The 14,562-nt window shown below is 33.9% G+C and overlaps 3 protein-coding genes across 8 annotated transcripts; 1 reads left to right on the forward strand and 2 right to left on the reverse strand.

Annotated features, from left to right (window-relative positions):
- Positions 1-223: 223 nt before the first annotated feature.
- LOC110412672 (deSI-like protein At4g17486) lies at positions 224-3,498 on the reverse strand. Of its 3 annotated transcripts, XM_021423288.1 has the most exons (5): positions 3,257-3,498; positions 3,081-3,130; positions 2,296-2,540; positions 1,287-1,574; positions 224-767 (listed from the first exon to the last, which is right to left on the reverse strand). In XM_021423288.1, the coding sequence occupies exons 3-5, from the start codon at positions 2,498-2,500 to the stop codon at positions 526-528; spliced, it is 735 nt and encodes a 244-aa protein (XP_021278963.1). In that variant the 5' UTR covers positions 2,501-2,540; positions 3,081-3,130; positions 3,257-3,498; the 3' UTR covers positions 224-525. The 3 variants fall into 3 exon arrangements, with proteins under 3 accessions (XP_021278963.1, XP_021278955.1, XP_021278948.1); XM_021423280.1 differs by lacking the exon at positions 3,081-3,130; XM_021423273.1 differs by lacking the exon at positions 3,081-3,130 and having other exon boundaries at positions 3,186-3,498.
- Positions 3,499-6,197: 2,699 nt separating this feature from the next.
- LOC110421934 (uncharacterized) lies at positions 6,198-10,666 on the forward strand. Of its 4 annotated transcripts, XM_089784552.1 has the most exons (11): positions 6,198-6,249; positions 6,918-7,025; positions 7,124-7,198; positions 7,298-7,351; positions 7,761-7,882; positions 8,011-8,062; positions 8,878-8,929; positions 9,064-9,167; positions 9,531-9,608; positions 10,020-10,145; positions 10,287-10,666. In XM_089784552.1, the coding sequence occupies exons 2-11, from the start codon at positions 6,927-6,929 to the stop codon at positions 10,353-10,355; spliced, it is 831 nt and encodes a 276-aa protein (XP_089640678.1). In that variant the 5' UTR covers positions 6,198-6,249; positions 6,918-6,926; the 3' UTR covers positions 10,356-10,666. The 4 variants fall into 4 exon arrangements, with proteins under 4 accessions (XP_089640678.1, XP_089640677.1, XP_089640679.1 ...); XM_089784551.1 differs by lacking the exon at positions 10,287-10,666 and having other exon boundaries at positions 10,020-10,229; XM_089784553.1 differs by lacking the exon at positions 10,287-10,666 and having other exon boundaries at positions 7,124-7,180; positions 10,020-10,229.
- Positions 10,667-11,711: 1,045 nt separating this feature from the next.
- LOC110418690 (arabinosyltransferase RRA2-like) lies at positions 11,712-14,375 on the reverse strand. The gene is made up of 2 exons (XM_021431487.1): positions 13,917-14,375; positions 11,712-13,235 (listed from the first exon to the last, which is right to left on the reverse strand). The coding sequence occupies exons 1-2, from the start codon at positions 14,091-14,093 to the stop codon at positions 12,117-12,119; spliced, it is 1,296 nt and encodes a 431-aa protein (XP_021287162.1). The 5' UTR covers positions 14,094-14,375; the 3' UTR covers positions 11,712-12,116.
- Between the last annotated feature and the right edge of the window lie 187 nt (positions 14,376-14,562).

The raw sequence follows: 14,562 nt of genomic DNA on the forward strand, positions 1-14,562 counted from the left end.
GAAAGGAAGCCATAGGTCTTTGAAGTGAATTAAGAAGAAAAAGAAAAAGCTATGTGGACCTTGTTCCCCCTTTTTTTTTTTAACAAAAATCCATATACACCCTCCGAAATGTCTTAATTTACTTGGGAACCCTTTGTTTTGTTAAAAAGAAAAAAAGTTATATTTTGTCAAACACAATGAAACTATCTAAAAACATTAGAACATGAGGAGAGCTCAATGCGCCTAAGGAACAATGGAACAAATTCAGTGCTTTTGTCGTTATGATACAACTTGCATATCCACAACATCTACATGTTACATTAACAACAAGCAACTCCACAGGCACGGGTTAGCAAAAGCATTCGAATAGAGACATGCAAAACCCTCCATTTTTAACATTCAAAAAGAACAAACTTGTACATATTTTGCCTCTTCAAGTGACTCGGACGACAAAAGGTGGAGAGCATACTCCAATGCTTCAAAACTTTGAGGAGGACAATGGACATTCTTTTTTACTGTAGCAAAAGAGACGAAGTAACAGTCTTCTCATTGTTGCTTCAATGAGGTGCTTTTAGATCTCTTTAACTCCCACGGTGGTAGACAGCCTTTATAGTGAGAGTGCAAAAAGAGTGAAGACATTGATACTTCCCTCTGAGGCATTGAGATTGATGATAAGCAACTGAAGGCACTTCTCAGTCTCTTTTTTTCACTGTCTCCTTGGATGTTGGCGTCATGGCGCACAGCAGAAGCTTTAAGAGCCTCAGGAAGTATGCAGTTGCATAATGAACCTACAAGGAGGATAAAAAGGGTGTGAAGAGTAGTTTTTCATGACCTAAAGAATGATTTCAAAAGAACGGTTGCTAGGGTATATAACTCCAATAAGCATTGTCTTAAATCACCACATCTTTATTCTTTCCAGGAAAGTAGGCCTTCTTCAGCTTCAGTTATCACCTAGACCAGGAAATCCTCTCTAACAACAATATATGTATATATTACTTCAGCGTAATGTGTATTTGAAAGCCTCCTGAATACCTTATGCTCTAGGAAGCAGGAAACAACCCAAACGTAAAACTCATTTGCATTTAATTTGACTAATCAAGCATATAGATGTGCATATACATTTAAATCTTGTTGGATTAACTTTCAACACCAGGAAGCAGAGACAAGGTTTCATAAAGTCAACAACTAAAAATTCGGGATTCAATCTTTCATTGCATCACACCAGTACTAAGAATCGAAGGCATGTGGACCCAAAAGAATTTTCAACTCAATATATGTAGGACTAAGAATAAAATGTGTTATAATACCTATTCTTGCAAGTCGATTCACCCATTTTGGTATCTGGTTCCCTGTCAGCTTGTAACATATATCCTCACAGAAATGATTGCAATTCTTAAAAATCAAGTGGTATGTGTCACCATGGTAACTTGCAGATTGGCGCTCCATGAACTCTCTGACCTGGACAGGATCCAAGCATGTTGTCCCCATGAAAATCGACTTCCTAAACTTGAAGCCGGGGCACTGCCGAGGTTCAACCTCAAAGACACCACTTGTTGGGTAGTCATGAGCTCCAAAGGCATATTCTACACCATGAACTGTAAGCGTGCACAGGGATAATAAGAAACCATTTGCAACATCCTGAGAATATTGCATCATTAATGAGAAATTCAAAAAAAGACAGCAGAAAATATCTTACAAAACAATTTTTGTAAGACAACTGGCGAATGCATTAAGAAATTTATGCTTGAAAAAGCAGGGCATGTAAGGTAGGTGAGAGTAATGGAGAATAAGCCTATGAAGTGATACACAGAGAAAGGACAATGTTTTCTTGTCATATCACAATTAATCTAGGACATCAAAATTACTGAGGATCCATCAGAGTATTTGTCACTGAACAAATTGCAGGCTTGTTCTAATTTTTCTGACGGAAAAAATGTACACCAATTTCCTCTGTTTGTCCCCCAGTTCCCTGCCTAAGTCTACTATAGACAACAACCTTATGCTTCCTCAATGCAGATGTGATTGCATTGTAGCGAAAAATAATATAATGAAATACTTATGTTGCATCACTACCTCACGCTTTTGAAAAATAAAATTAAGATCAGTTCCTGACATCTTTTAGTTAATCAATGATAGTACATCTTTCGAGTTGGAACTGAATGAAAACGGAAAGTATAAAATTATCACGATTAGGAGAATTGCTATGTCACTTATTGTCGTGAATAACCTTAAGAGACCATCAGAAGAATTTTCTGCCAAAGAAATGTCCACTGATTAATGCTCATGAAAATTGGTAAAGGAAGAAAATAATCCAACCTTCCACCCCAGTGTGAAAGATGCCAAGGCCGGCCCAATAAACATAGCCGTTAACATTTGTCAAGTCATACACATTTAGGTAAACAGGAGCATTGCCAGGACTGAAGCCTGCTGACTTTACTTTTGGAAACATGCAAAAGCGGGTAGCTGAATTTCCTCGGAAACGAAGAGGCACAATAGAGTGCCAACCATGTTTTGTTTGCATTTCAGTGATACTGGAAAATGGGTCAGTAACTTGCTCCAATCTGCAAAATATGGATATATGATTATACATATATTGTGCCCATAGATTACAAAAATGCAAAACAATTTAAATTCTGGGAATCATTCCCATTGCAGAATATTGTTTAGTAGGACATAATAATCTCCCTGCTTCATTATTCCAATCGAAGTCCTCTCTTAGTCCTCAATATTGACATACTCAGTTGAATGCAGCTACCAAAATTGGTTTAAATGAACATATACCCAAACTTACACCCCAGATCCCACAGTAAAATACTCAAATCTCAAGCATTACTTTTCCTCAGAGACAGCACGTAAGTCAAAATGGAATTTTCATCACCGAAGACAATAAAATTTCTAGCTTTCCTGGTTTTGGACTCATAAAGGAATAAAAAGAGCAGATCATTCAGGCACCTCGAAAATGCACGTTTTGAGACCAAAAACAATCTATAGGTAAATAATATATTCAAGGAGGCAGATCAGATTCATAACAAGAACCCCAAAAAAAGGACTAAAACGAGAGAAACCAAGGAACTAATAGTGTACCAACCAACTAGTCTTACCCAAACAATGAAAGTTTGCTTAAAACGCTGACGAGCACCTATCTTTGCAACTAAAGAAGCAAATACAAATCAACAAGAACAAAAACATGAGAGAATGAGCCAAACCCATGTAAGAAAACCTCCAAACAAGCACACATTGTAGCGAAAAAGAAGAAGAACGAAGGAAACCCACTTGCCTCCGTGGAGAGAAGTGTCATGAGATGAGACCCAGTAACACAACGAAAGGTTAAGTCAGGACCAAAATGCAGGGCAGAGACATTCCCACAGCAAGGAGAGCAACCTAAGAATGGAGCGTGTGCTGTGACTGAAACCCACACATTTGGCTCTGTCTTTTTCTTTTGTTTTGTTTGTTCTTTCCTTCTGACAAAAATGAAAGCTGGAGCTGGAGTACAGAAACTAGTTGTCCTTTCTTGGAAGACAACTGATGAACAAAGGTAAGAATATCAGCAAAGAAAAATAAATTTGTAGTAAAATAATGTTTTGTTAAAGGTAAAAAGCCGGTTGTGGGACTGGAAAATGCTGATTGACTCACTTTTGAAATTAAATATGGACAATGTTAAATCTGTACGATTTATTCTAATTGTTGTTATAACTGTTCCTGCCTTCCTTTTTCCTAATTACTTGCTTTTTTTTTTTACCCAAAAGAAAGTGTGATTAAATACTAATTTTACTGCTTAAAAAATTATGAAGCTTAGTCCCTAGAATCTGGATAACCGTGAGACTTTATTAATAATCCGATTCCCGAGTTAAGAGTAATAATTGAGAACAAATCAGAACTTGGAGTATGAATAGTTTTCTTTTGATTTTCTCTTGTTGAAAGACGAATTCAGAAACTCTTTTGCTTTATTTTCAATTTAATTCGGAAATTTGTTATATATTTTGCAATTGCATTTTTAAAGCTGTAAAATTCATAATAAAATATTATTAGGAATGGAATATTGTTATTAGTGAGTAAGATATATTGGTTGGATTATATGTTCTTTTCATGAAGTTAAATTTTTAAGCAAATGATTATATATTTATAATTAATTTTTTAGATTTGTTCATAATCAATGCGATCTTTTAGTCAATGGATTTGTCCCAACCTAGTCGACGTTTTGGATATAATTTTTTTTGACTTTCAGAAAAAAAAAATCTGTCTTGAGATATCATCATCTATAAAAACATATTTTTATTTATTTTTTAAATTTTAAAATATAATAATATTAATATAAAATATTTTTATGTTAATAATAAATTTAATTTAAATTGACTTAAATCAACTAATTTTATTGAATTGAGCTCAAACTTAATTTTTAAAAATATCAATTGAGACAAGCTTGACCAAATCATTTTCATGAACATCTGTAATATTAGATCGAGTTAATAATTTTTGTTGCATATAAATTTAATTATAGAACGCACTGCATCTTAATCAAGCCAGTAATTCTTGCTCCTAATTGGATTATATATTAATTATAGTAGAAGCTAGGGGCATCTTTGTAAAGATATTTAGTTCAGTAATGTTGTCTAGGTATGGCTTCGTGTTAATTGTAAACGGATAATAATTTTAGGAGTTTTTTTGTATATTATATTAAAAGGAAAATAATTGAATTCTATTATACAAACTATAGTTCAAATTTTGTGTGAAATATTATTTTAAAAAAATAAATAATAGCAACTAAGAAAATCAACTTGTAAATTTAACCATGCAAATATTTTCATTTTGTACCTTTTGTATTCGCTAGTTTATACTTTATATATATTAATTAATATTTGATTTTTAATATAAAAATAAGAATATTCTTCCATTATTATAACTATAACTTATATTAGTTATTGTTTGAAAATCCTTTATGCACAAAATTTCAAGAGAAAATTGTAAATAATAACCTTTTTTGATAAGAGTAATTTAAAAATAATTATTAAAATAAATTTAACTATTTTTAGTCATATTTAACTATAGCTTGACAAAAATATCTTTAAAATTATTTTAAATAAATTAAATTATTTATCACAATTTCTCTTCATTTGTGTTTCTGATTTTTCTCTTTCAACATCTTACTCTTTCTAATTTTATCGATTTCTCTCCTTACTATTCGTCTACTATACTCTCGATTTCTCTCTCGCACTTTCAAATTTATTTTTTTAGCACTTTGAAAATATCAAACGATGATTTTGATGTACTTGAGTGGATGTCTATTTAAAAAATTTGATTTTTAGGTATTTTGGATAAAACTAAATAATAGAAATGATCACAGATGTTTGAAATAGTTTTTAATTAGATTAATTCGGAATCTAGACACCAATAAATTCAAATTTTTAAAATTTATAAACTTAGATTTTTAATGAAATTTTTTTATATATTCTTAGTCAAAATAGGTGCTTTGGATAAGAAAATTTATATTTTAATTTATAAAAACATGTTAGAAATATTTTAATCTGTGTCAAATTATCAAAGAAACACAAATAAATAAAAAAAGTTGAGAGGATTTAAAGTTTTAGTTTGTAAGTAACAATAACAGTTTAGGTATTAAAGTGTAACAAAATGTTTTTGAATATAACGTGTAATAATAATATTTTTTCAACATGGCATGTAATAACAGTATTTTTTTTAACATAGCATGTAACAATATTTTTTAACCATAACGTGTAACATGCTTTTGTACCTAATGTGTAATAATAGTAATTTTTTTAATATGACATGTAACAACCTAACGTGTAATATTTTTGTACATGACGTGTAATAATCTAACTATGATGTGTCACATGTTTTTGTACATAGCGTGTAATAATCTCACCATGGCGTGTAATATGTTTCTGTACATGGTATGAATATCATGACATATAATTTCATTAAAGATAATTTTATCCAACTTGATTAAAAATAATTAAATTATAAAAAAATATTTTTAAAAAAATATTTTTAAAAATGCCCCAAATTCTAATCTAGATGTGCAAGGTTTTTATTTTTCATTTATAAAATGGGCAATTAAAGTAAGTCGGTGGTCAAAAATAGGATTTAATCCGGACCGTAGGCGTATTTTGACGGGACGATCTCAGCCGTCGATAATTGACATAGACGCCTTATAAAAGGGAAAAGAGCATTACGCGTGTTAACGTGTATAAAACCTACCGTATCAGCTATCAATCCAAAATTTGCCCTTTCGCGCCATCCTCTCGGTCTCAGGTGTTTTTGTCCCTCCTCCCTTCTCCTTCTCTATGCCTTAACCCCTAAATCGAAACTGAAAACTTAGGGTTTTCTTTATTGTTAAATCTTTGATTATTCCAATTTTCTAGTCTTGGTACCGGATTGAATTCACTCCTAGGACCACTTTCCATAAAAATTGAATAACAATTTTTTTGAACTAACTGCGTATCAAGTAGGTTTGGTTTTTCCCTTTTACTTTATACCAAAATTCAAAAAAAGTTGCAGAAAATATTTTAGAAGGTCACAAGTTGTTACCTGATAGGGCTCAGTGTGAGTTTATCTCTGCTTTTGCGATTTTTGCTTTTGTTTGGATTAGTCTCTATTTTATTTATGATGATTTATGATTGATCAGAGTGAGATTATTGAATTATTAATTTCAAGAGTCCATGTGAATTTCTGTGTTCCGAGTTATGATAGAATAAATTTGAGACATATGCATGTTGGATTGATCTACCGAATAATGCAAGTCTCAAATTCTATCCTTTTGGCATGTGACGTGTGCAATGCGTGAAGGTGTTCAAACAGACAAGTGTTTTTATCTGTTCACTTTGATGCTTTCTTGTCCTTTGGTTTAGTTTTTGTATAATGACATGAAAGATGAGAATTGTTTTATTGTTTGTTGACTGGGTTATTCCATTGGTATTTAGAGAGACAAAATGGGGACAGAAGATAGAAATTCAATTGCTAAGTCCAAACCTCCAAAACAGAAGGATTCCAGGGAAGTCAGGAGACTAGCAAAGTCTCATAAAGATAAGGTTCTCCTTTGTCTCTGTTTTCTGCATTTGTTCTGACCAAATATCAATGCCAAAGACAACAAATAAATAAATGAAGACTTCATGATTTGTTTCTCCAGGAAACTTCAGCCGCACCTGTACCTTTTCCGGCGCCGCATTGGTTAAACTCTGTGCAGGTCAAAGACAGTAATAGAGTACTGACAGACAATCTTCTGAACATATTAATTACTATATATATATATATATAGTATCTCAACTTGAATAACTTAAGTGGCCTCTCTTGCAATGAACAGATCCAGTACACTCAAGATGGTTTTTCTTTGCCAAATTCTCAACTGCATTACTTGGTAAGCCAGGCCATTGTCTTAATATTTGTGAGGCCCCAGCTCTGCTTTCTTCAAAGAAAGTGTTCTACTTTCTTTTCTTTGAATTTTTTTTCCCTTTTTGTAGCCTCAACTAATGCAACCTAACCCAATTCCACAATTTTATCCTGGTTTTTATCATATGAAGTCGCCACATGCATATTTTAATGCTGTCGGGGTACACTTTCATATTCCGTCTGTTGTTCTTTTCCCCCATCTTTTTCCATTTCAACAGATAGATTGTTTCAATTATTTGTTTCTCTGGAACTATTTTCGGATTTGAATGTATTTGGCTTCGTATACGAAAGCAGTTTCTACTTACTTTTGTAACTCATTTACTTACTTGCTCATCGGATAATGCATATATCTTATTCAATCATTGATAGATGTTCAGGATTCCATGCTGCCGATTTCCGAGAAAGTAAAAGATATTCCAAGAGAAAAAAACCTGGATTCAGGCAGAAGTAAAGAAGAAGGTACAAGTTACAGAAATCATACCCATGATTCTCCGAGAAGGTATTATTGTCATCATTTCTTTTCTAGTATGCATCTGTCACTTCTTCAGTTTCCTTTACTTCCCTTTTGGGTGGGTGGGGTAGGGAAGTGTTGTACCAGACTGTAATTGCAAATTTTTCTTTCAATAGTGCTGCTAGTGGTGATGAGGCCTCACCTGATGGAATGGGTGACGCTAATCAGGTACGTGACTTTAAGAAACTTTCTCTTGCTAGTTCTTGTTAGTTGCAAAAACAAAAAACCACTTCTGTGAAAAGGTAGTTTAAGTGGCTGATTATTATCAAATTCTGTAAATGTGTTCTGTTGGATCATGCATTGAAATATAAGTTGTTTAGTTTTTTTTTTTTTTTTTTGAAAAGCATAGGTGAATTTTTATTAATAACCAGGAATGAAACATTCCTTAACGGGGAACATCAGCAACAAAACCAAAACCCAGGAGTAATGGAAGCAAAACCCCTACAGGAAACTCCACTACTCCCTCACAAGACCTCCCCTCAGTTACAACAAAATCAAAAGAAAAACCCACATCTCAATACCCATCTTTGGAGCCTCAACCAGCATTCCTTGGCAATGATTTAATATTGGCAATGCATTTGGTTACACTTTTAAAAATTATTAAGCAGCTAGAATTTATTTAAGGTATTCTGTGAGAACCTATTTAAGGTATACTTAGTTAAAAGTTGTTTAAAATTTTTCATTGTTTGACTACAATAACTCCATAAATTAATTAAAAATTCTTCTATGCTATATTCTTTAAACCCTTATTAGATGCACAATCTCTATGAAGTTATATCTCCCTTTTGCAAAATGTTTAATAACAATCTGTTCATGTTTAATTTTTAAAATCATACCAAATAGTTTTTATGTACAAATTTAATACTTGTAAAATTCAGCATTGTTTCAGACTTTCCGTTAATCAAACAATACATGAGTCAAGCTTGTGAAACTTGTGAATTGGGTTGTTTTGCTAATGCGGTAGAAGCTTTCTCTTCCTTCAGGATCTTTCTGCAACGAAGAAGCAAAGATTGAATCAGACAAAAGCAGATGACTGTAAGTTTTTAAGTTCTTGGGGTTTTTCCCTCGTTGTCCTCCTCCAGTAGTTGCAATGGACGGTGTTACCTTTCAGTTTCTATTGCACATCTCTCTTTTTGTCTGTTTGTTTGTTGACATTGGTGCACATCCAGATACAATGGTGGAAGGTTCTGCGTCATACGTGCTTGAGTCTGCTCTGAACTTGGCAATAAGTTATAGTTCTGTCGGGTCGGTATCAACAACAGCAAAGATTAGTGTATGCAGCTGGTGCCCTCACTATTTTAGCTTAAGACTAATTGCAAGTTTTTGTTTTTTTTCTAGCAACTGAAGCAAAATTTTATTGAAACTGAACAATTGTAATATACATCTCAAAGCATCTCGATCCAACAATCTACTTGTCTCTTCAGGGAAATCCTGAGGATATAACTAACTAATTTCCCCCAAAAACTATACCGCCAATCAGAGTAGATTTGTCCAGTAGAATGTTCTATCCGGTTAAACGCAGCTCCGTTCTTTAAATTCTAAAAATAGAACAGAGATTATCTAGAACTTTCATGTATGTGCCAGTTAGCATGATTGCATTTTATACCTTTTTTTTCTGGTTTTCATCACTTGTCAGGATGATTATGACCTGAGAAAGCAAAGGAGGAGGCAACTGAATCGGGAGTCAGCCAAAAGGTCAAGATTACGCAAGCAGGTATCCATGTTTATACGTGTGGATGTGCACACGAGTTCCATAAAACTTTTACATGATTTTCATTTAGACTTATTTTTCCTGCTTACATAATGTTTATTTTTTAAAAAATAAAAAATAAAAAACTTGATATCCTGGGTTATCAGCATATCTTGCCTTGCTTAAATGGCACCAGATTTATGCCTTTGTTGCATTCATGGATTAAGAAACGGCCAGCATTGAAGTACATAATTAGAGTGGAGATATTATATTGTGACTCATACAGGATCTAATTTGGAAATGCATGAATAATACTATATAATTAAAATATGAACAAACCATTTGGGGATGAAAAGGTTTGCATAGCTAGGTAATAAGTTAAAGTCCAATTACATACGCTAATACTTGTATTGTGGATTTTGTTGTTTCCCCCAGCAAGAACGTGAAAGACTACAAGCAAGAATAGAGGTGCTGAAAGTTGAGAGCTCTGCGCTCTGCGAGGAACTGAATAGAGTTTCAGAGGAATGTGGGAGACTTGATGAGGAAAACAAACTAATTATGGTTCACCACCCAGACCTTTCTGCATATTTTCACGTCCCCTTTTCTTTGTTTATTGCAATCTTATTGATATCTTCTGCATATTGACAAAAAAATACGTCCTATCCATAACATGATTGGTTTTTAATTGTGGAAATGAAACAGGAAGAGATAATCCCGATGTGCGGGCCAGATGATGACCTTGCAGCTTTGTGGGCTGAACTTCATGCTTGAAAACCCGAGCGTACCTGGAAGTGCTTCAAGTTCAATCTCTATTTTGAAGCAATAAAGCAATATCTAAATATACCTGAATGCTGTTTATATTGGAGTATTTATACAGTACATGGCTCTCAGCCAATGAAAGAAACGTTTTCTCCTGTATTTGCTATTCAGTTTAACTTCGCCCTGAATCTCGTAGTTTCACAGTAAAATTGCCCTTCTACTTTGATTCTTTGAAACAACATGTAATTCGATATGTGCAAACGATTATTTAATAATTATTTCGGTTAATTCGATTTTAAATATTTAATAATTAAATTAATTAAATTTATATTTAAAAATAATAATTGAATTATACAAATAACTGAATTAATCGAAATCAAATTAATTCGGTACTTCTGTTAGTTCAGTTTGATTTTTAAAAAACAAATTTGTCAAATTTTTTATCTATTTTGTTTGTATATATATTTATTTATGTTGTATTTTTTTTATATAAATTAATATTATAAAAATATTAAAAATGATAAAAGAAATTATAATAAATAAGATTGATATTTATATAATTAAACAGGGAGAATAGATTAAGTTTAGAATTTTTTTTCATACAAAATCTCTATAATATCTTTACTTTAGTTTGATTAGAAATTTTTTTAATTGAAATTGAATCAAATTAATTTTAATAATTGAATTATTTAAAAAATCGAACTAACAGAATTGAAAAAACTAAACTCATTTCCGGTTCACATTTGCTCTCTGTAATCAGATTTTATTGGGTCTATTCTTGAAAATTTATTTGGCTACAAATCATAACAAAACGAAAAAGAAACGGATTTGAACAAAACTACTTACCAGGAAAAAGGTGACGGAGAGATTCTCATGCTTTCGAGAATTGATACTCCCTGGAGACTGCTGCTGGCTTTTGTGGATCTTCGGGACGGAATTTCTTTTTCTTTTGTTGGAACTCGTCAATAATGTAGATCTGGGACAGCTAAGCAGTCAACATTACCCCATTCAAGAGAATCAAAAGGACCGGATTTAAATGGTAAAGAGTAATTTGTGTTATACATTTATCCAGCTTTCATGCAGGCTAGAAAGTAGGAAACAGTACTTCCTCATTTTTTTCAAAGCTGCAAGAATTGATACAAAGTGGCCCAAACCCATGACCCATCACTTTCAGTGGAGTTGCGAGAGCTGTTGTTTACCATTTATTTGGATCTTTCAAAACTAACAAGAGTTCCGGTTCAGGTCTAGGTAAGGTTTTCCAATCCCTTACCTATCAATGGTAAATTTTTTTCTCAGAAATAGAAACAATGTACATGCTCGGAAAAAGGTTACCTGTGAATTATCATGAGCAAAAGCAAAATATATTAGCATATTGAGTTGGAAGAAATCAAGTTTAACCCTGGTTAAACCCTTTACATAGACATCGTATGAGAAAGTGAGTAAGTTCAATATCAATGGATTTAAATTGCTTCAAAACCTGCGCAATGGTGCAGACCAGAAAAAGAAAAATCCAAAGCAATAAAGGACAAATCTTTATCACAAAAAAAGAAAAAAAGAAAAACTTATTCTTTTCGATTTTCTTTGCTTTGGCAGAAGAGCAAGATTCTAAAGCTTTAGGTAAGAATAAATGGAAGGCACCGCTTTTTTTGTATGTGTAATCATATCTGTTTGAGGAATATATGCTTTGAGCCATTTACAGGATGACCCTTCTGCACCCAGTGCTGACTGGTGATGAAAAAAGCAGAGGGTGATTGTGATGAACAAAGCACAAATTTACCAATCTGAACCGTCAGGAAAAGCTTTCAATGCATCCTGATTGCCGTTAACATAATATTCCACAATGGCTTTCATTCGTTCGAGTTTATTAGGATGGTAATTCACGTGAATAATCACCGGCTTAAACTTGCTCAGTCTAGCATCTTTTCTCACAGTCTTGAAGAGGACTTTACTGTTCATGAAGAGATAGAAATCCATAGTTCTGCGGGCAGCATAAATCCCCTCATATCCAGGATGTGATGGAAAAAAGAGTTCCTCATTGAAAACTGCCTGGTCCCAAGACTTCGGCTCACGAGCAAGCCGACTAGCCACACGATCCAAGAGCTCAATTGAAGGGATTGTCGGTCTGATATAGAAGAAACCAGAGTTATAAACCCATAGGCGAATTGTGTGTGCATATCGAGCCCATCCCATTGTAGGTTCATCAAAGACATCATCAAATCCATAAGCAGTCATGTTATTATGGCCATCAGTCATGGATTCCACATCTGAATCCCGATATAGATAATTGAAAGGGTTCTGTAAATACACAATATCAACATCTGAAAGTAGAACACTGTACCCCAGCTGCAAAAACTCTCTCAAAATACGAAATTTCAATCCTGAAACAGCATGGTTCGTCCCTGCCCTCCCAATAGAATCTATTCCTTCGTCTGGATCTCTCTTGTAAACTGGAACATCATTTGATTCGCAAAATTCGGCAATCTTATCATCCAAAGCAACAACTAAATAATTACGTATACCAACTCTCTTTATGCTTGTGAACCAAATCTCTAATGAGTCCTTCACATTCCAATTTGCAAGTGCCACTATAAGCTCTCTTTGAACAGCAACATTTTCTAAAAATTTTGCTAATCTGGGGTTCACAGACTCATCTGGAATCACGGTGGGGTTGGTTTTCAAACCTTTAACAGTTCCAAAAGACCCAGCTTTATGCTGCTTACCCAATGCCTCGACTTGCTTTTGTGCATGATCTTTCCCTTGTTCAGCTAACTTAAGCTTTTCAATGAGCTCCTTAACCTGTTGTCTCAACTCTGCATTTCTAATTGATGCTGCTGCATATTCCGTTTTCAACTCATTTAACTTTTCGGACGATTCGCATTTGGTAGATGGAACCTAGCAAAGAAACAAGTAAAATTGCGTTTACTTTTGTTTTCTAAAACCACATTCATGCCTAAAAATCCAACCCAGCTACAAGCACCATACTAGATGACAAAACCGAATATCAAGGCCTTTACAACATAAATCTCATTTTCAAGACTAAATTAACAAAATAATGTGGTTCGAATTCATAAAGTAAAAAACGAAGTGTAGTGCAAAAGCCATTGCTTAAATAAACGTCCAATACATTAGTAGAACAATTTATCAGCCCAAAGCAATACACAGACAAGATTTTTCCATTTTTTGTTTTTGGGTAGGAGAGAATTCAATTACCAGCTACTTACGGGCTATGAGGGAAAAAACACGAACTTTGAACTAAAGGTTATCAAGCAAAGCATAGATTATCGTCAAGTAGATCAAGAGCTAGACTTTGGATTCAACATTTGATCTGAAAACTCCAACCCAGAAACAATTGCAGAGCACAAAAAACCAATCAGTGAAGTCAATTCCTCAATGTTGTTAACACTTAACATTAAAGTAAGGAGAAGATTTGCCAAGTAAAAAGCTTCTTCTTTTTTATTTTTGCTTTATAAAGTCGCCATTGAAAATCTGAAATGAGCTCCAAGCAAACAAACAAACAAATTTTACAAAGAGGCAAATGATATAGAATAGGGGGTGGGAGCAGGGGATTCGGACCTGGGTGAGGCGAGAGTGGAATGTGGGGGCAGAGGAAGAGAAGAAGCCATGAGGATATAGAAAAGCGAAGACGCAACCCAATGAAATCCCAGTGGCTATTGCCATTAATATTCTTGATTTCACCGTTGACTGCGATGCGTTTCTCATCAACGGACCGTCTCTGCGTCCGCCCATCATTTTTTCTGCTCTTATGGTGTTTTAACTGAAGAAAGAGGGAAAGTTGGCTGCTGGTACTGGCCTTGAGGGGAGATCTAAGTTAAAAAGAGAATTACTTTTATGGAATGGAGCAGTGGAGATCGTTCTCTTCATTTGATTTCTAATACAATACAGTCTAACAATCATCAGCATTCACCAATCATTATTAAGAACGGGAGCTGGTGCCTGGTGGCATTCCCGCATCCATGTTGACAGGCCACGAGAGAAACACTAAACGATGTCGCTTTCCACACCTCCCCTCCCTGGCCCTTCTCTACCAACCTTGGGTTGGATCCGAACCCACTCTTCGTTTCTCCTTGTATACATATATTTTTAAGTATCAGGGAGGGACTTGAGTTCATGAATTTTTGCCTATCTATTTATCTTGCATTATAGGAAGATGTTATTTGTTGGAAACTACAAACATGACTTGTATGAAAGCTTAAAAACA

Source organism: Theobroma umbraticum, unplaced genomic scaffold (genome assembly GCF_002168275.2).
Source record: "Theobroma umbraticum cultivar Fairchild unplaced genomic scaffold, ASM216827v3 scaffold_30.0, whole genome shotgun sequence".
Lineage (NCBI taxonomy): Eukaryota > Viridiplantae > Streptophyta > Magnoliopsida > Malvales > Malvaceae > Theobroma > Theobroma umbraticum.

Coding starts and splice junctions, on each gene's coding strand:
- LOC110412672 (XM_021423273.1), bottom strand. CDS start 3,277: ATGACACTTCTCTCCACGGAGGCAAGTGGGTTTCCTTCGTTCTTCTTC. Junction 2,541..3,185: donor TTGGAGGTTTTCTTACATGG/GTTTGGCTCATT, acceptor CATATTTTGCAG/ATTGGAGCAAGTTACTGACC. Junction 768..1,286: donor GAATCGACTTGCAAGAATAG/GTATTATAACAC, acceptor TCCTCCTTGTAG/GTTCATTATGCAACTGCATA.
- LOC110421934 (XM_089784551.1), top strand. CDS start 6,927: ATGGGGACAGAAGATAGAAATTCAATTGCTAAGTCCAAACCTCCAAAA. Junction 7,026..7,123: donor CAAAGTCTCATAAAGATAAG/GTTCTCCTTTGT, acceptor TTGTTTCTCCAG/GAAACTTCAGCCGCACCTGT. Junction 9,609..10,019: donor GGTCAAGATTACGCAAGCAG/GTATCCATGTTT, acceptor TGTTTCCCCCAG/CAAGAACGTGAAAGACTACA.
- LOC110418690 (XM_021431487.1), bottom strand. CDS start 14,093: ATGATGGGCGGACGCAGAGACGGTCCGTTGATGAGAAACGCATCGCAG. Junction 13,236..13,916: donor TCCACTCTCGCCTCACCCAG/GTCCGAATCCCC, acceptor TTTCTTTGCTAG/GTTCCATCTACCAAATGCGA.